Raw genomic sequence first — 15,045 nt, forward strand, 5'->3', positions numbered from 1 at the left:
AGTTGTACCATTGATCCGCTTGGGGTCTAAGATTAGTTGACCTGTTGATCCGCCTGGGGTCTAAAATTGGAGATGGTGGAAGAAAATGCTAGTTTTCCGAATCAAGCTTCATGATCCCCATATAACAGGCTGAAGAGGAGTAATTAATTCAACAGTCTTAAATATCGTTCTGTCATTCCGACATAGGCCTTATAGTAGTACAGTCTGTACAGTACAGATTGCCTAAGTATGATGGCCTGTGTTTACATTTGCTAAACCATAATCTATCAAACACTTGTTAAGTCTTCTTCTTTTTATTTATTGTAAATGAATCAACAGAAGCTTGACGGACGGATTAAATAATTTAAGAATAAAAATTGCTTTAGGAACACGAAGAGATAAATCGAGTCTTCTGGTGAAATAAAATAATCAAATGTTCAACAATTAAAGCACTTTGACTTGCACCTGCATAGTGGGCTACAGTTAAGGTAAAATTTCCTGCAACGGCACCTTCTTTCGCACCCTTTTTTGCAACCACAACGCACTGTCTCGTGGCAGACTTTTGACACTGGTGGAAGGGAACCTAATCGAACGGGAAGCCACTTTCCATCGGTGCCTCTGACCCAGGCAAACTCAGATAAACTGAGAAGACTGGGGGGTTGATTCCAGGCTGGCCCACTGCATCTATGAATTTGAATGTAGCTCTTGCAACTCTGATGCTCATAACGACGGACACAATAGTGAGGCAAAGTCCCACCAGAAGAGTTTTCTATTAAATGTTTCCAGTCTCGTAACAACTATTTTGGAAACGGAGAATCCTTTTCTGGAAAGAGGGACATATCTCTGTGTTTTAAGTACGAATGTTGTTGTTGAACCAGGAAAGCTGATTTCAAGCATTAAGGGCCTGGGCAAACAGCAGTACGAATAGTTTGTGAAGGAACGCTTCGTTGAATGCTCCAAACCAATAACAGCTCTGTCGGTCAAAGAATTGCATTGCCATATTTGAGGGAGTCTAAGAAGAAAAGACCAACCTCAGCGAAAACTCAGTTCAGCGTCGCTAGAAATGATGCATCACTGTTTGGAGCACTTCAAGTGGGCTGTGTTGCTTGAGGAGGTGACATGGACGCCTTCTTCAAACACGAAAAACAGTCAGTATCCACCGGCTTTGATATCTGATGGCCAGATTCGTTTTGGCAACAAGGCCGAACTTGCAGATGTCTTAATCAGCCTAACTCCAGGTTCTAAGGGGAACGTTCCAAATGTTATAACGAAAATGATAGACGGAGCTCTATCAGTACTCTGGTCCAAATGTTGTATCTAGGGAATTCGAAGATCTTCGGGGAGTATGCAGAAAACGTCTTTTTTCCCATGATGGAGTATCAGCTCAGATATTTAGGTAGACTTGACCTCGTATTCGATATTTACAAATTGAATAGTCTAAAGTCGTCTGTAAGAAGTCAGAGAGGCAAGGGTTCACAAATAAAAGTTGGTTTGAACTCACAAATTCCATTTAAATGTATAGAAATCCTTCAAGTAGATGCAAACAAAACAGAATTGTTTAACCTGCTGTCTCATGCTGTCGTAAAAAGGCGTCCAGCGTCAAAAAGAGTATATTGCACTACTGGAAACATCCGCTTAGCTAACCAGGCATTCAAAGAGAAGAACCTCACCCAGTTATGTTCACACGAAGAGGCTAACACCTGCCTTTGCTTCAAGCGTGTGACGCAGTCTTACAAGGACATGCGTCAACTCTCATACGAACGATGGACACAGACGTAATTGCGATTGCGACCTGATGCTTTGATCGCATCGATGTATCAAAACTATTTACTGCGTTTGGTTTCGGTAACAACCTAAAGTCCGTTGCTATTCACGAAATAGTTTGATCGCTCGGGCCAACGAAACCAAAGGCACTTTCGTTCATTCACGCGTTTACAGGATGTGATACCGTTTCTTCTTTTATCCACCACTCAAAGAGGAAGTTTTTTTGCGACTTGGCAAAGTATGCCAGGACTGACGGAGACTTTCCTTCAACTGACAAACCAGCTTTCCCAAGTTACAGATCTGCAAGCATACGACCTTGAACGCTTGGTCATGAAGACATATGACCTAGAACAAGACTGCGAGGACGTGGATAAATTTAGGAAATAAATGTTTCCACGACAAAAGACCAAGAACATGCAGACACGTCCTCCAGCTAGCGCTTTGTTTTTACAACATATCCTTAGAGCTGCAATATTGTAAGGTCATGTGTGGAGTCGGGCTATTCTGGGCCTCCGATACAACAGTGACAAAGAGCTGAAGGATCGTCCAGAATGCCAATAGCTCCCCCAACACCCTTAATAACACAGTTTAGCTGCTCGTGTGCTTGGTCCAGAGTTAAATTTGAGAATGTCCCAGTTTTGATATCGTGAACTTGCCTTTCATGAATTCTTCAAAAACAGATGGATGCTCTGCTTCTAGTAGCACCACATCGCGTATGTGAACAGGCAGTTATTGATATGGTAAAAAAAACCATGGGGTTATGAGCTGTAAAATTTCTACGTAGAGTTTGAAATTGGCGGGGCGAAATGCCTTTTTTGTTTTCGTTTTATTGTGAATATCGGGTTTTTAATGCAAATTGAATGTATTTTTTTAGTTGGTTTAGTATCAAAATGCTTCCTTTCTATCATTATTCAGAACAACAGACGAAATTTCAGATATTATTACTTTAGTCCGCTCTTACTTTTATATAACTGTGCCAACAATTACCCAAGACTAGCCTATTTGAGCATTCATGTCTTCTCATTTTGGAAAAAAAGTCACATTTTCGTCTGCCATTTTCAATTTGAGGCACCTAGCGGCACTACGACACGCCTTAGGTTATTTTTGCATTTATATTCGGAACCTATGCCATTAATCAACCCATACTAGCCTCTTTGAACGGACATGTCTTCTCATTTTGACAAACTCGTATTTTCGTCCACCATTTTGGATTTGAGGCACCTAGTGGCACTAAGGTACAACTTAGGCTAGTTTTGAGCTCATATTCAGAACCTCTGCCATAAATTACCTCCATACTAACCTATGTGAACAGCCATGTCAAAACTTGAAGGGATGGACTTCCAAAAAAGTTCACACCCTCGTCAATACCTCACTCTTTACGCTAAAGTTTAAATTTTGTTTTGATTCCTTAAGAACCACCCCTGAATCACAAAGGTCGTTTAATTTGAATAGATAGCTCTTTTGAAAGTACTAAGAAAACTTTAGCGTCAAGGGCGAGGTATTGACTAGGAGCCGAAACTTCTCATATACCTAATAATTACTGTTCGTTTTAAGTTTTAATGTTGCTCCTTACTTTCAGTTGAAAAAGTTTTTAATTTAATATCTGATCGTTTTTTAAATAATGCTGGGAAATCTGGCACCCCCTTCACAGAAATTTCTCTTCCCCCATAAAAAAATCCTCCATGGAAAGATCCTCCCACGTAATCCTCTCCCCTGACCCCCACCAGAGAAAATCCCTCTTGAACACGCCAGTATACCTACCAATAGCCAATACTATATGTAAACAATGGACACAATTCATAAGTAGCAGCCCTTTCCCCGGAGATTGTGGGGGATTAAATAATCCTCAAAGACATAGTTATTAGATTTTCGAATATGCTAAACAAAACGTCTATCTCAAAATTTTATTCGGGGACTTTGGGGAAAAAAATAAACGTGGGAGGGGGCCTAGTTGCCCTCTATTTTTTGGTCGCTTAAAAAGGGCACTAGAACTTATAATTTCCGTTCGAATGAGCCCTCTCGTGATATTCTTGGACCACTGGATCGAAACGATCACCCCTGAAAAAAAAACAAATAAGCACGCATCCGTGATCCTTCTGCTAGCAAAAAATACAATATTCCACCTTTTTGCAGATAAGAGCTTGAAACCTCCACATTAGGGATTTTTGTTACGCTGAATCTGATGGTGTGCACATTTTTCATGCTCGTGACTTTTGTTGGGTAAAACTAAACTTGGTGAAATTTATATATTTAATATCAGCATAAAAATCCAATTCTTTTGATGTATCTATTAGAATGAAAATTCCGTTTTTTAGAGTTTCGGTTACTATTGAGCCGGGTCGTTCCTTACTTACACTTCGTTACCCCGAACTGTTTGAAAAGGGATGCTAATATAAATACATTGATTGTATTTCTGAAATTTTATAGAAGAAGTCGGAACTAAATTATATTATATTTTTTTTCATTTTTCGATGAATATTTCAAATATTAAAAGAATTAGGAAATAACTGATGCTATTACCATTTTTCTACAGAAAGCAACTTACATACGTATTTCTAAGGGTCTGGGGTCTGGGGTGTGGATTTGAGAAAACTACCAAAAATTTGCCTTTTTTAGGAAGAAAATGTTGAAAATTTAAACAACTATATACATTATGGAAATTTTGTGGGAAAGGGACAGGTGGGTTTACCCTCCTTTTGTTCGTAGGCAGCTAACCCTAGAAGTCATATCAATTAATTGTTTGGGTGTTGTAAAACTTTATATAATAAGTGATAGGGACTAATAATTGCTCAATTTGTTGCGCGAAAGAGGCAGAAAAAATTCAACATATTAGGCTATTTGCAAGCCCAAAACCGACAATTTCAGGCTACAAGCATGCGATTTCATATTCTTCATAATTTTTGAATAGGCTTAGAATTAGTCTCAGTTAAATCAATTTTCGGCACAAGACTACCACAATTCAATATACACTGATTTTAGGGTAGTAGTAATCAGTACAAGGATTAAATTATTCCAAAACCTTGCTGAACGTTCTAAAAAGAACAACGTTAAACAAATATTTTAACTATCGCATTTATTTTAAAAAAATTCACTATATTTATGAGCCCTCTGTTTATACAGTTCCAAGAAACAATAGATGGGTTAAAAACAAACTTAACTAATTATGGTGAGTTAATACGATAGTAAAATCTTCTTTTGGATCAATCGATAGTCCGCTTATTTGCAAAAATTCAATTTCACCAGGTCCTTCTATTGTAAAATTGTTACTTTCACCATTAACAATAACATCACTTACTTCAAATTCATAACCCCAAATCTCAACGGATTCAATCATCAGTCCCTCAAGTACCGAACCTGTTATGTCTCGATGTATAACACTACCTATAATCATATCTTCGCTGAATTCAAACTCAATGAGCTGATATGCTTCAGTGCCAATTGGATCCAAGGAGTCACCGTTATCCCAATACAATGACCCAAAAGCAGTCCTTTCTCTTCCGACGGTTATGACCAACCCCAATGGTTGCTGTCTTGTATGCTGTGTATTGTTACCAAAATATTCTTGAACTGGGAAGATATAGCCACCCCGTAAGTGTAAGGGAATAGTGAAATTATCCAATGGAACTACTGTTATGTCAGTACCTGTTAGCTGTTCAAATTTATAGCTATGAAAATCGTACCAAAGTTCATCAGGAAGATAGATTTCTCTTGAAATTGCGTCTTCTTCTAAAATGGGCGATACAAGAAAAGCTGACCCAAGTAAGAATTGTGTATCAATAGTAAGGGCTCTGCGATCTCGAGGAAATTCATGAAAAAGAGGCCTTACAACAGTGGAACCTTTAATATGAGCTTCGTAGAAAAGGGTGTAAATGTAGGGAAGGAAGCGGTATCTTATTTTCAATGCTCTCTGTGATGATACTCCTACAGTATCTGGCCAATATCCAGGATCCTAAAAAAGAAAATTAATCTCTGCATAAATAAATCACAATTTACATGAGGGGACTGCCCTGCCGCTAAAAAAATCCCTAAGATTTTAGGATGTACCGATTGACCCTCATTATCCGTCGAATAAATTACATGCTTCAGAAATATTTTTTACGAATCATGTATTTGTTAACATATTTCATGCTCTGAGAAAAAAAGTGTAGCTAAAGTGCTTTGGTGCAATACAAAGAGTCTGTTGATACCGTAATTTGTGTATTTTGGTTGATTAAGTCTTTTTGAAGTTTTGTTAAGTTAGTTTTTAAGTGATTTTATGATGTTGCATCGCCTGTTCTTTTTCTTATTAGTGTTTTAAAGTGGATTATTTTTGTTTTTCAATTTGTTTTTCTTTTTTGTGTCTGTTTGTTATTTTTATTGAAACCATGTACCGAGTTTTTTTTTTAATTTAATGACAATGGATAATCATAATCGTGATTCCCGAAGCATTAGCCGTTTTAATACTCTAGAAGCTTCGAATGTAGATTTTGGGGGTGTATTTACGGAGCAGCTGCATCGGAGTTATGACATTGGGGTAGCAGGGAATTATAATTCTATTAGTTCCAAATATTTGTTTAAAGATGGAATTCAATCAGAGTATGGTGACGCGAGAGGCCTCAATGTTTTCCATCTTAACTGCCAAGGGCTAAATTCTTTGTTTCATTTTTTAAATGAGATATGTTTTCGGTTTTTCAGGTTATCGGTCTTACTAAAACCTGACTGAATGACCACAACTCCGCTATTTTAAATATTCCAGGATATAAATTTTACAATAGGAACCGACAGTTTAGACAACTTCGAGGAAATGGTGCATATATTCGAAGCGATATTGAGGCTAGTGTAGGAAATGACTTAGTAATATATCAGGAAATGGTTTTTGAACCATTTATTCTTCAGCTTAGGCCGAAACCTAAAGATGCATTTGTTATTATATTGTATAGGCCGCCATCTGGCTCCATACCCATCTTTATGGATCTTCTGGATAAGCATCTAGAGAAACTAGCAACTGGTTCACATCCATTTATGAGGCTCGGAGATTTTAATATTGACCTTCATGAGCTTGATACAAGTGTTTTTATGCTTTTTTTTGCAGCTCTGTATGTCCTATGGTTTATTTCCAACTATGAACATATGCACACGAGTAACCACCTCATCATTGAAGCTTATTGACAATGTTTTTTCAAATTGGTTTTTTTCAGCTCCAAGAGTTATTATTACTGATGAATCAGATCATTTTGGGATTTCAACAAGTTTTGATCTCTCTACTCCCCAAAAGCCAGCACCAATAGTTTCTAAGAGTTCAATGCATGTGTTTAGCCAGAGTGACCTTCAAAAATTTAAGCAGGCAATTGCAGAGGTCGATTGGAATAATTTGGTTGATTTTATGGATGGTATAAATACAAGTTTTCAAAGATTTTATAATAAACTGGTTTTGTTAGATACAAAAACATGCATAATGGTTCGTTTGCCATCAAAGAAAAATGATCCTAAGAAAAAATGAATGTCACCTAGCTTGTTGCGTTGTATTAATAAAAGAGATTAACTTTATAAGAATTGCTTAAATAGCGGGAATGATCGGATTTGCTTAAGAATTTTTAAAAATTACAGGAATGCCCTGAATACATTACTGAGAAATGTAAAAATAATATTTCGTAAATAAATTTACTGAGACTTGTGGTAACCCTGCAAAAACATGGAAAATAATTAAAAATGCGATATCGACAGAAAACTCTATTATTCCCGAATGCAGAATGACCTACCAACGAAGAAACCAGAAGAGATATGTGATTCTGTTTCTAAACATTTTGCTAATATTGGTGTAGATTTTTCTTCCCGTATTGTATTATCTGATGATGATCCTCTCTTGGAGTTTTTTTTTATGAAGACTACAATTGATATTTCTATATATATGAAACCCTTCTCTCGTGATGAAGTAGAGAAAATTATCTTTGAGATGAAAAATACATCGGCAGGTAGTGATTCACTCAATCTTCTGGTGTTAAAAATAGTGTTTCCTTATGTTGCTGATGTTCTTACTTCCTTCACTAATTTGTGCTTGAAACGGGGAATGTTTCCTGATTGCTCGAAAATTGCTAAGAATACCCCTGTTTTTAAAGGCGGTAGTAAGAATGATCTTGAAAATTATCGGCCTTACCTCGGTCTTACCTGTTATTTCTCGTGTGCTAGTAAAGTGTATTAACAATACAGTTTATGATCATTTGGAACTGCATAAGCTGTTAAATCTAATTCAATTTGGCTTCAGGAAAGGGAGAGCCACAGAGATGGCACTTATAACATATAACTTCGGTAATCAATGGAGCTCTTGACAATAAGCTTAGAGTAGCTGGTCTGTTGCTTGATTTGATTAAGGCATTTGACACTGTTGACCACCAATTACTACTTCGAAAATGTGAATTTTATGGACTAAGAGCGGCTACTTTAGCTTTGCTTTGTGATTACCTCCGTAGTATGTTCACTACGGAGTATACTCCGAGCAGTATGTTCACATTAATGGATTTTCTTCAAGTAAGAGTCTTGTTAAATTTGGTATCCCCCAGGGCTCTGTGTTAGGTCCCACTTTTTTTTATTTTTATGAATGATCTGCCAAATGCTGTTGCAACTACTTCTAGAATTGGGGATCTAGTTGATCCTGCACCTTCGGGATCCAGGATCACTACACCCTCATTTGCTGACGATGCGACATTGATGTGTGTTGCTTCAACTGAACAACAACATACCTCAACAATTAATGCAGCAATGACTATGACATGTCTTTGGTTGAAGATAAAACGGATTGACCTAAATATAATTAAGTCAAATTTTGTTATCTTTTCACGATCCCCAAATTATTATCCTTGGATTACAGAAATAGCTTCACCGAAGGGAATTGTTAAGAGGTCAAGTTCCGTTAAGTACCTTGGAATTATTATTGACGAAATTTTATCATTTAAGTACCATGTAAAAGCTACAAGTTGAATACTATCGCGGAATTTGGGGATTATCCGTAAATTAAAACATTTTTTCCTTCATATGTTCTACGGTTATTATATTGTTTTCTGATACATTCGTATATTTTGTATTGTTCATCTGGATGGCTTAGGACATTCCCCTCAATACTTCGCCCAATGCGCGTACTGCAGAATAATGCCATCAGTGGAATTTGGAGCCGGGATTCGATCAGGTCAATGTACAGTATGGTTCATATAATGCCAGCAGCCGGAATGCGTGATTTTTATACAGTGGTTTTTATGTATAAGTACTATTAAGGGCGTGTTCCAGAATGTTTTACAGGAATTTTTCGGGAAAGATCTAATGTTCATGGTCACAGAACTCGAACAAGTGGAGATATTGAGGTTCCTCGCCTAGATTCAAGTAGGACTGCTTTTTCAGTTATTTATTGAGGGGCTAAGCTGTTTAATAAGCTTGTTCCAACAATCAAAGAATTGTCCATTAGTCAATTCAAAACCAAGCTGCGTGTGGGGTTGCTTCGTAGGTATACTTTTGAAATAGATTGAGATTGATGGATTTGTTATTGACAATAATTGTTTATTGTTTTTTTTCACTTCGGGATCATGATATTTTGTTGTTTTATTGTGTATGAATTATTTATGTAAGTTTTTTTTTTATCGGTACACGATTTCACCCTTCTGCTTATTATAGATGAACTCACTATTTTTTTTCGTTTTTTTTATGTTCTTTGTGTTTATTATTTTTGTTTCTTCCATTTTTTGTTCTTTTTTGTTAGTAGCACACCCTCGCAATCGACGCTTTTGGTGGGCTACCGATTGATTTTGTCTCTGTTATTTCTTTTGGATAATAAATTAATGCTACTACTTCTACTACTGGACCCGTCCTTTGGAGCTGTCACAATTTAAGCCCTTTGTGTAAATGAAAAGAAACCTAAATAGATTTCAGTCACATCTCTTAGTTAGTTTAGAACCTCAATATATAATGTAAAAAGAAGAACCTGCTGCATTCTCAATTTCAATCTAAAAAAAATCTATTCTTCATGTAAAAGAAATTAGATAAAAAGCTTCTAAATTTAAACAACAAATACTACTCAATCCATTAAGATTGAAAAATACCGAGCTTGAAAAGAAGTATGTGGCTTTTCTCAAAGAAAATAAAATAAGTTGGTAATGTGGGCTGTACCATAATACAATAGCGCATGACTCCAAAAAAGAGTCAGATCGAAATCCGGGTTGGAGCGGTAGCTAGCAACCTATTAAGAGACGATCATGTCCACTACTAAAAACGTGATAGCCCATAACTCTTGAAAATAGTATCAGATCAAAACAAAAAGTACACTATTAGAACCACCTAGTTCGGAATCCTTGCCGCTTAATGGCTCATTTTAAAGGCATTTGATGTGGTTAAAAACTCTTTGCAATTAAAAACAATAATTTTTAAAATGTTTATTTTAAAAAATCAATTTTTTTACGAAAAACTGAATTTTTCATGTACAAAAACTGCATCTTACGAATGCAATTAAGAAAAAGCCATAGGCATTTTCGTGTTTGTAATTACGCAGTATCTAGCAAAGACGATGGCAAATACAATAATATACTTAGGGTCTTTATACTTAAATTTAAACAAGGGATTACAACATTACAAAAAGATCGGTATAGCTCTATAAATTGGGATTATTAATTATAAAGGTTGAGTCTGGTTCAAGAGTCAGGTCGAGCCGAATTGTAAGAAGTCAAAGGTCAGGCAGGGTGTTCACTTCTTGCTATTTCAAGGAATTGTTGTCTCGTACTTTCGAAAATAATAGGCAAAGGAACTTATTAACGTACTGTCTCAAATTACTAGTTTTCCAGCTTCGTACTTTTAGGCATTTTAGCCTCCTTTGAATAAAACTGATCTGATGATAACTTTCAGTATAATGTCAGTAAATTTTTCGCGAAATTGTTTTTTCAGCATAGCCGCATGTATTCCTAATTTTAATAAGGCTTAACGACAAAAACTGCTTTAGCAAGTAAAGTATTAGGTAATCATGATTTCAAATATTATACTGCATTTTAGGTATAAAACATACAGGAACTGTTTCTTTCTTTGAAACAATTAAACTAGGGTGGTCCAATTTATAAAATTAAAAGTTTGATCAACACATTTATTTTTTAAGTCTCAGTCGATTCAATTTTTCTACTTCAAAGGAAGTAGATGAAAATTCAAAAAATCTAAATTGCCCAATAAAGGGATTATTATAGTGTTTTAATTAAAGAATCGGGCTATATTTTTCTATGAGTGTGAATTTTCAAAATGAACAACTTACTCACTTCTAAGATGCTCCTTTTTTTGCATAATAGAGGGTTTGGAAAATGTGCAACGTAATTTACAAGAATTTTAGTGGTCTTAACCCCCCCCCGTAATCTATCAGTTCTACTGCATAACTTTCTCTGAGTGTATTTACAGCTTTAAGCCAAATTGCTCAAATATTTAAGAAACTGGCTACACAATCAACATTTATATTAATTACACACAAGGAGATAATTTACCTGAGGAATCGGTCGACCTTCATATGTATTGTGGTTTCTTGAGAAAGGATAGAATGCTCCCAGTTGCATCCATCTATTACACAAAGGTTCTGTTGCATTTAAGAAAAATCCGCAAATATCAGCACCAACATACGGAATTCCAAACAAATTGAATTCCAGCATTCCTACAAAAGCATTGAAGAGATATAACAATTGTGGCTTAACACTTAGAGGGGCACATAATAGATCTTGGGCAAATATTCTTAATACAATAAAATGTGGGGCTATTATATGTTTCCATACCACGCAAAATAATGACGTTCCCAAAAATGAACTTGCCTACTTCTTCTATAAAAGGCCAATTTATTGGAGGCTGTTATTGGGGTAGTAGTTTCCAGAGTAGGGGTTATCGTAGTTGCAGTGATAGCTGCAACCTGGCAAAGAACGAAACACGACCCAAAGTAGCAAAAAACTGAAAAATACGGTAAAAAAAGCCAGTGGGAAAAATTGCCTTTCCTAAACAATTTAGAATAATTCAAAATTGATTTGAAAGAACAAAGTTTTTGAGGGAAGTAAAGAGCGAAGTTGAAACTTAAAACGAACAAAAATTATTGCTTCACAGTCTATCTAACATATATCAATAAAGCTAGTAAAAATAAACCAACTAATCATATTTCCCTATGTCCGTAGGGTTAAAGAAAACTAGCGCTTTATTGAAAACACAGAAATCAAGTATAAAAAACAAGATTGTTGATTTATTAGTTAAAAGTGAGCACACAGCCTGACAACAACAAAAATATCTGTAAAGCTTTTCATAGTCTTACAGCAGATGTGATATCAGTAACTTTCAGTATACAATTAAAATTATCTTAAAAACATAAACATAAAACTGAATACTTTTTTAATAACCGCAAAGTCACTGAACAGCATAGAGACATATTGGATTGATTTATCATTTAAAATTTTGGTCTAACCAGCTATAATACCAATAGTGAGCAATAAACAATCTTAAATTGTAAGAAATACGCTTTTGTATTACTAAAAAAAATGTTTTCTTTGTATATTGTAAAAAGTGGCCTTAATCGGTTTACTTTTACTGTGCTAAAACTCCTATATTGTTTTGTATCATCAGTAAAGAGCTAGTTTTCTATAATTCTACAAAAATAAAGCAATTATTATTATTATTAATTTATTACCCGTCAAAAACTGAAAAAATAAATACACTTCAACTAAAACATTATAAAATAACACTAGTCCAGGGGTGGTTGGCTCTTAAAACATTGGCACTAAGTTTGGAGATTCTTCTCTCTATGGCCATGGAAGGGTTAGTGACCTTGTATTTCATGGAGATGTCGCCATTGCAGTGCCACATAGGGAGACGCAGGAGAAACTTTGTCATATCTGTAGAATGGGCCACAAATGGCTTTCTGTTCGGATGCTGTAAATATTTTCCAGAAGGGAGCCAGAGCAAGCAGATGGGGGGTAGTAAAAGCAATGTATAGCCGAGCAAGGAGAGGACGGTTGAAACGATACTTATTGCCAACAAGTAATCCATAAGACGCTCGTAGACGGGAACAGAAGTGGTTTGTCAGTGCTGAGCGTGTGTCCTTCAATGTAGAAGAAATAGGGAGGCCAAGATAGGTAAGGTACTCACAGGGCTTAATCAGAGTGTCGCAAATTTTAACGGAGAGGTTAACTGAAAGCTCATTTTTTGAACCATTGAAGAAAAGAAGTTCTGTTTTAGATTTGTTGAAGGAAATTCCGATCTGTTTGTATGCCGCTGCAAGTGAGTCATAATTTTGTTGAAATAAAGATGTATATTAGAAAGACTGTGAAGCAATAATTTTTGTTCGTTTTAAGTTTCAACTTCGCTCTTTACTTCTGTAAAATCTTAGTTTTTTTAAAACTAATCTTTGCCCGTTTTTAATTTAAATTTGATGCAGAAGCAACACTGCAATGATCTTTTTAATTTTTTTGAGGGGAAGGGGTAGTACCCTCATATACGAAATAATATCTGTTCGTTTTAATTTTAATGTCGCTCTTTCCTTTAAGTTGAAAAAAACTATTTAATTTATCATTGTTTTTTAAATAAACACCGAGAAATCATGCTACACAAAATGGTATAGACGATTTTTGAAGGTTGGCAACCTCGACAGCTAGGAAAGAGTAACTGTTCTTATAAGTAAGATTTTTAAGATTTCAAAATCTAAGCAAAAATTTGGTATGTATAACTTATTTCACTAAATATCTCCCCTCTCCCCCCTCATAAACACAAAAAAATTAGACATACAAGTGAGGAATAGCAAAAAACAAGAAATAGGTGGAAAGTAACCTGACAACCAGAGAAATATCATAGAAAAAAAATACTAATAGGTTCTTAGCTCTATGATTTCTCTATATACATTACAAACAGTTTTATTTTGTCTGTTAAATAGTAAGAAAGGAAATAATATGAATAAATAAATATAACAAGAATTGATCCTTCTTTGAAGATACAACTTTGAGCAGTTCCAGAATCATATACATTTACTTCTCTAACCCCTAAGTGGCAGGGGGTTGGGGTCTTGGGTGTGAAAAATAGTATATGGATTATTTCACAATTCACAAAAAAACTGAATTAGTTGAAAAATAATCATATCTAAGGCAGAAAACCATGATTAAAATAAAAATGCCTGATTAAGGAACTGAGCCCTTGTCATTCTGATTCAAAGTCTAACGCGCTAGTAACGAAACTACGGAGGCTGATGATTGAATTCAATCTATTTGTTCTTGTAGGACCAAGTTGTGCAGCTTACAGCCCTTTTCCCAAAGACTATGGAGAAGTATGTCATCACCAAAAGCATAGTTATTCGACTTTATTCAGCAAATACATTTGTAATTGGCTATTATAAAACACTGGGTTAATAAAAGCTTCTATTATAAAGAGTGAGAGCATTAAACTATATTTGGCGAAGCTGAACTTTTGCGAACAGGAGGAGGGGAGGTGCACGTCAAGGAATAGTCATTTGGAAACTTGAGATTCAATTACTTCCTCTTCTAATAAATATCTTCCTCTTAAGAACGTTCGATATTTCAAAAATCATTATGCGAGCCCCAACGTAGGCTGACCGTGCTAAAGAGTCTATAGCGAATTCTCCCAACCGACCAATGAGACTTACTAAGAGGGCTGGGAGGGATTCTTGTAAATCTCCAGTTAAGTGTTTTGGACCATAATTATTATAATTGTACCGTTTTATACTTCCGGGCTTTTCAACTTAAGAAGTGGCACCACAAGCGCTTTTCTTAGCGCTATATAGCACTTACGGATGGTAGAACTGATAAAAAGCATGTAGATATGGGCAATAACTTTCAAATTAGCCATTATACATCTCTCTAAGAAGTTCTGGATGCCCACTAGCCCCAGCTGTCCACTTGAGACATGACACCAATAGTGACATTTTTAGTGCCATTTGGCACTTGCAGATGGTGTATTTTATAGGGAAAACGTAGATATGAGCAATATCTTTTGTATGAGCTATAAAGAAAAATCTGTCTACGATGTTTTGGTAAACCGCTAACCTCACCCCTTTAGAAGTCACAAAAAGTGCCATTTTTGTGCCATGTGGCACTTGCAGATGACAGAATTTCTAAAAAGCACTTAGATATGGGAAATAATAGTTAAATGAGCCATTGAGCTCCTCTCCATGATGTTCCGGTAGCCCGCTGGGCCTGCTAAAAAAAAAAAAAAAAAAAAAAAAAAAAAAAAGACAGGAGATAGATCAGTGCTACCAATGCAAAAAAGTTGTTCAAGGAGAGACTGTAATTTCCCTGCATGAGGTTTAAGACCATGCTGATCCCAATGGTACAC

At 35.8% G+C, this 15,045-nt stretch overlaps 1 protein-coding gene across 1 annotated transcript in view; it reads right to left on the bottom strand.

Moving 5' to 3' along the window:
* Window positions 1–4,799: 4,799 nt before the first annotated feature.
* LOC136029697 (maltase-glucoamylase-like) overlaps window positions 4,800–15,045 on the bottom strand; it is a 204,610-nt gene continuing 194,364 nt past the window's right edge. Inside the window, exons 32-33 of the mRNA XM_065708202.1 lie at window positions 11,220–11,383; window positions 4,800–5,692 (exon numbers count right to left, since the gene is read on the bottom strand). Of these exons, the coding sequence (XP_065564274.1) occupies window positions 4,901–5,692; window positions 11,220–11,383 (956 nt within the window). The 3' untranslated portion in view covers window positions 4,800–4,900. The remainder of the gene's footprint in view (window positions 5,693–11,219; window positions 11,384–15,045) is intronic.

The sequence above is a fragment of the Artemia franciscana genome, chromosome 1 (assembly GCF_032884065.1).
Source record: "Artemia franciscana chromosome 1, ASM3288406v1, whole genome shotgun sequence".
Taxonomy (NCBI): Eukaryota; Metazoa; Arthropoda; class Branchiopoda; order Anostraca; family Artemiidae; genus Artemia; species Artemia franciscana.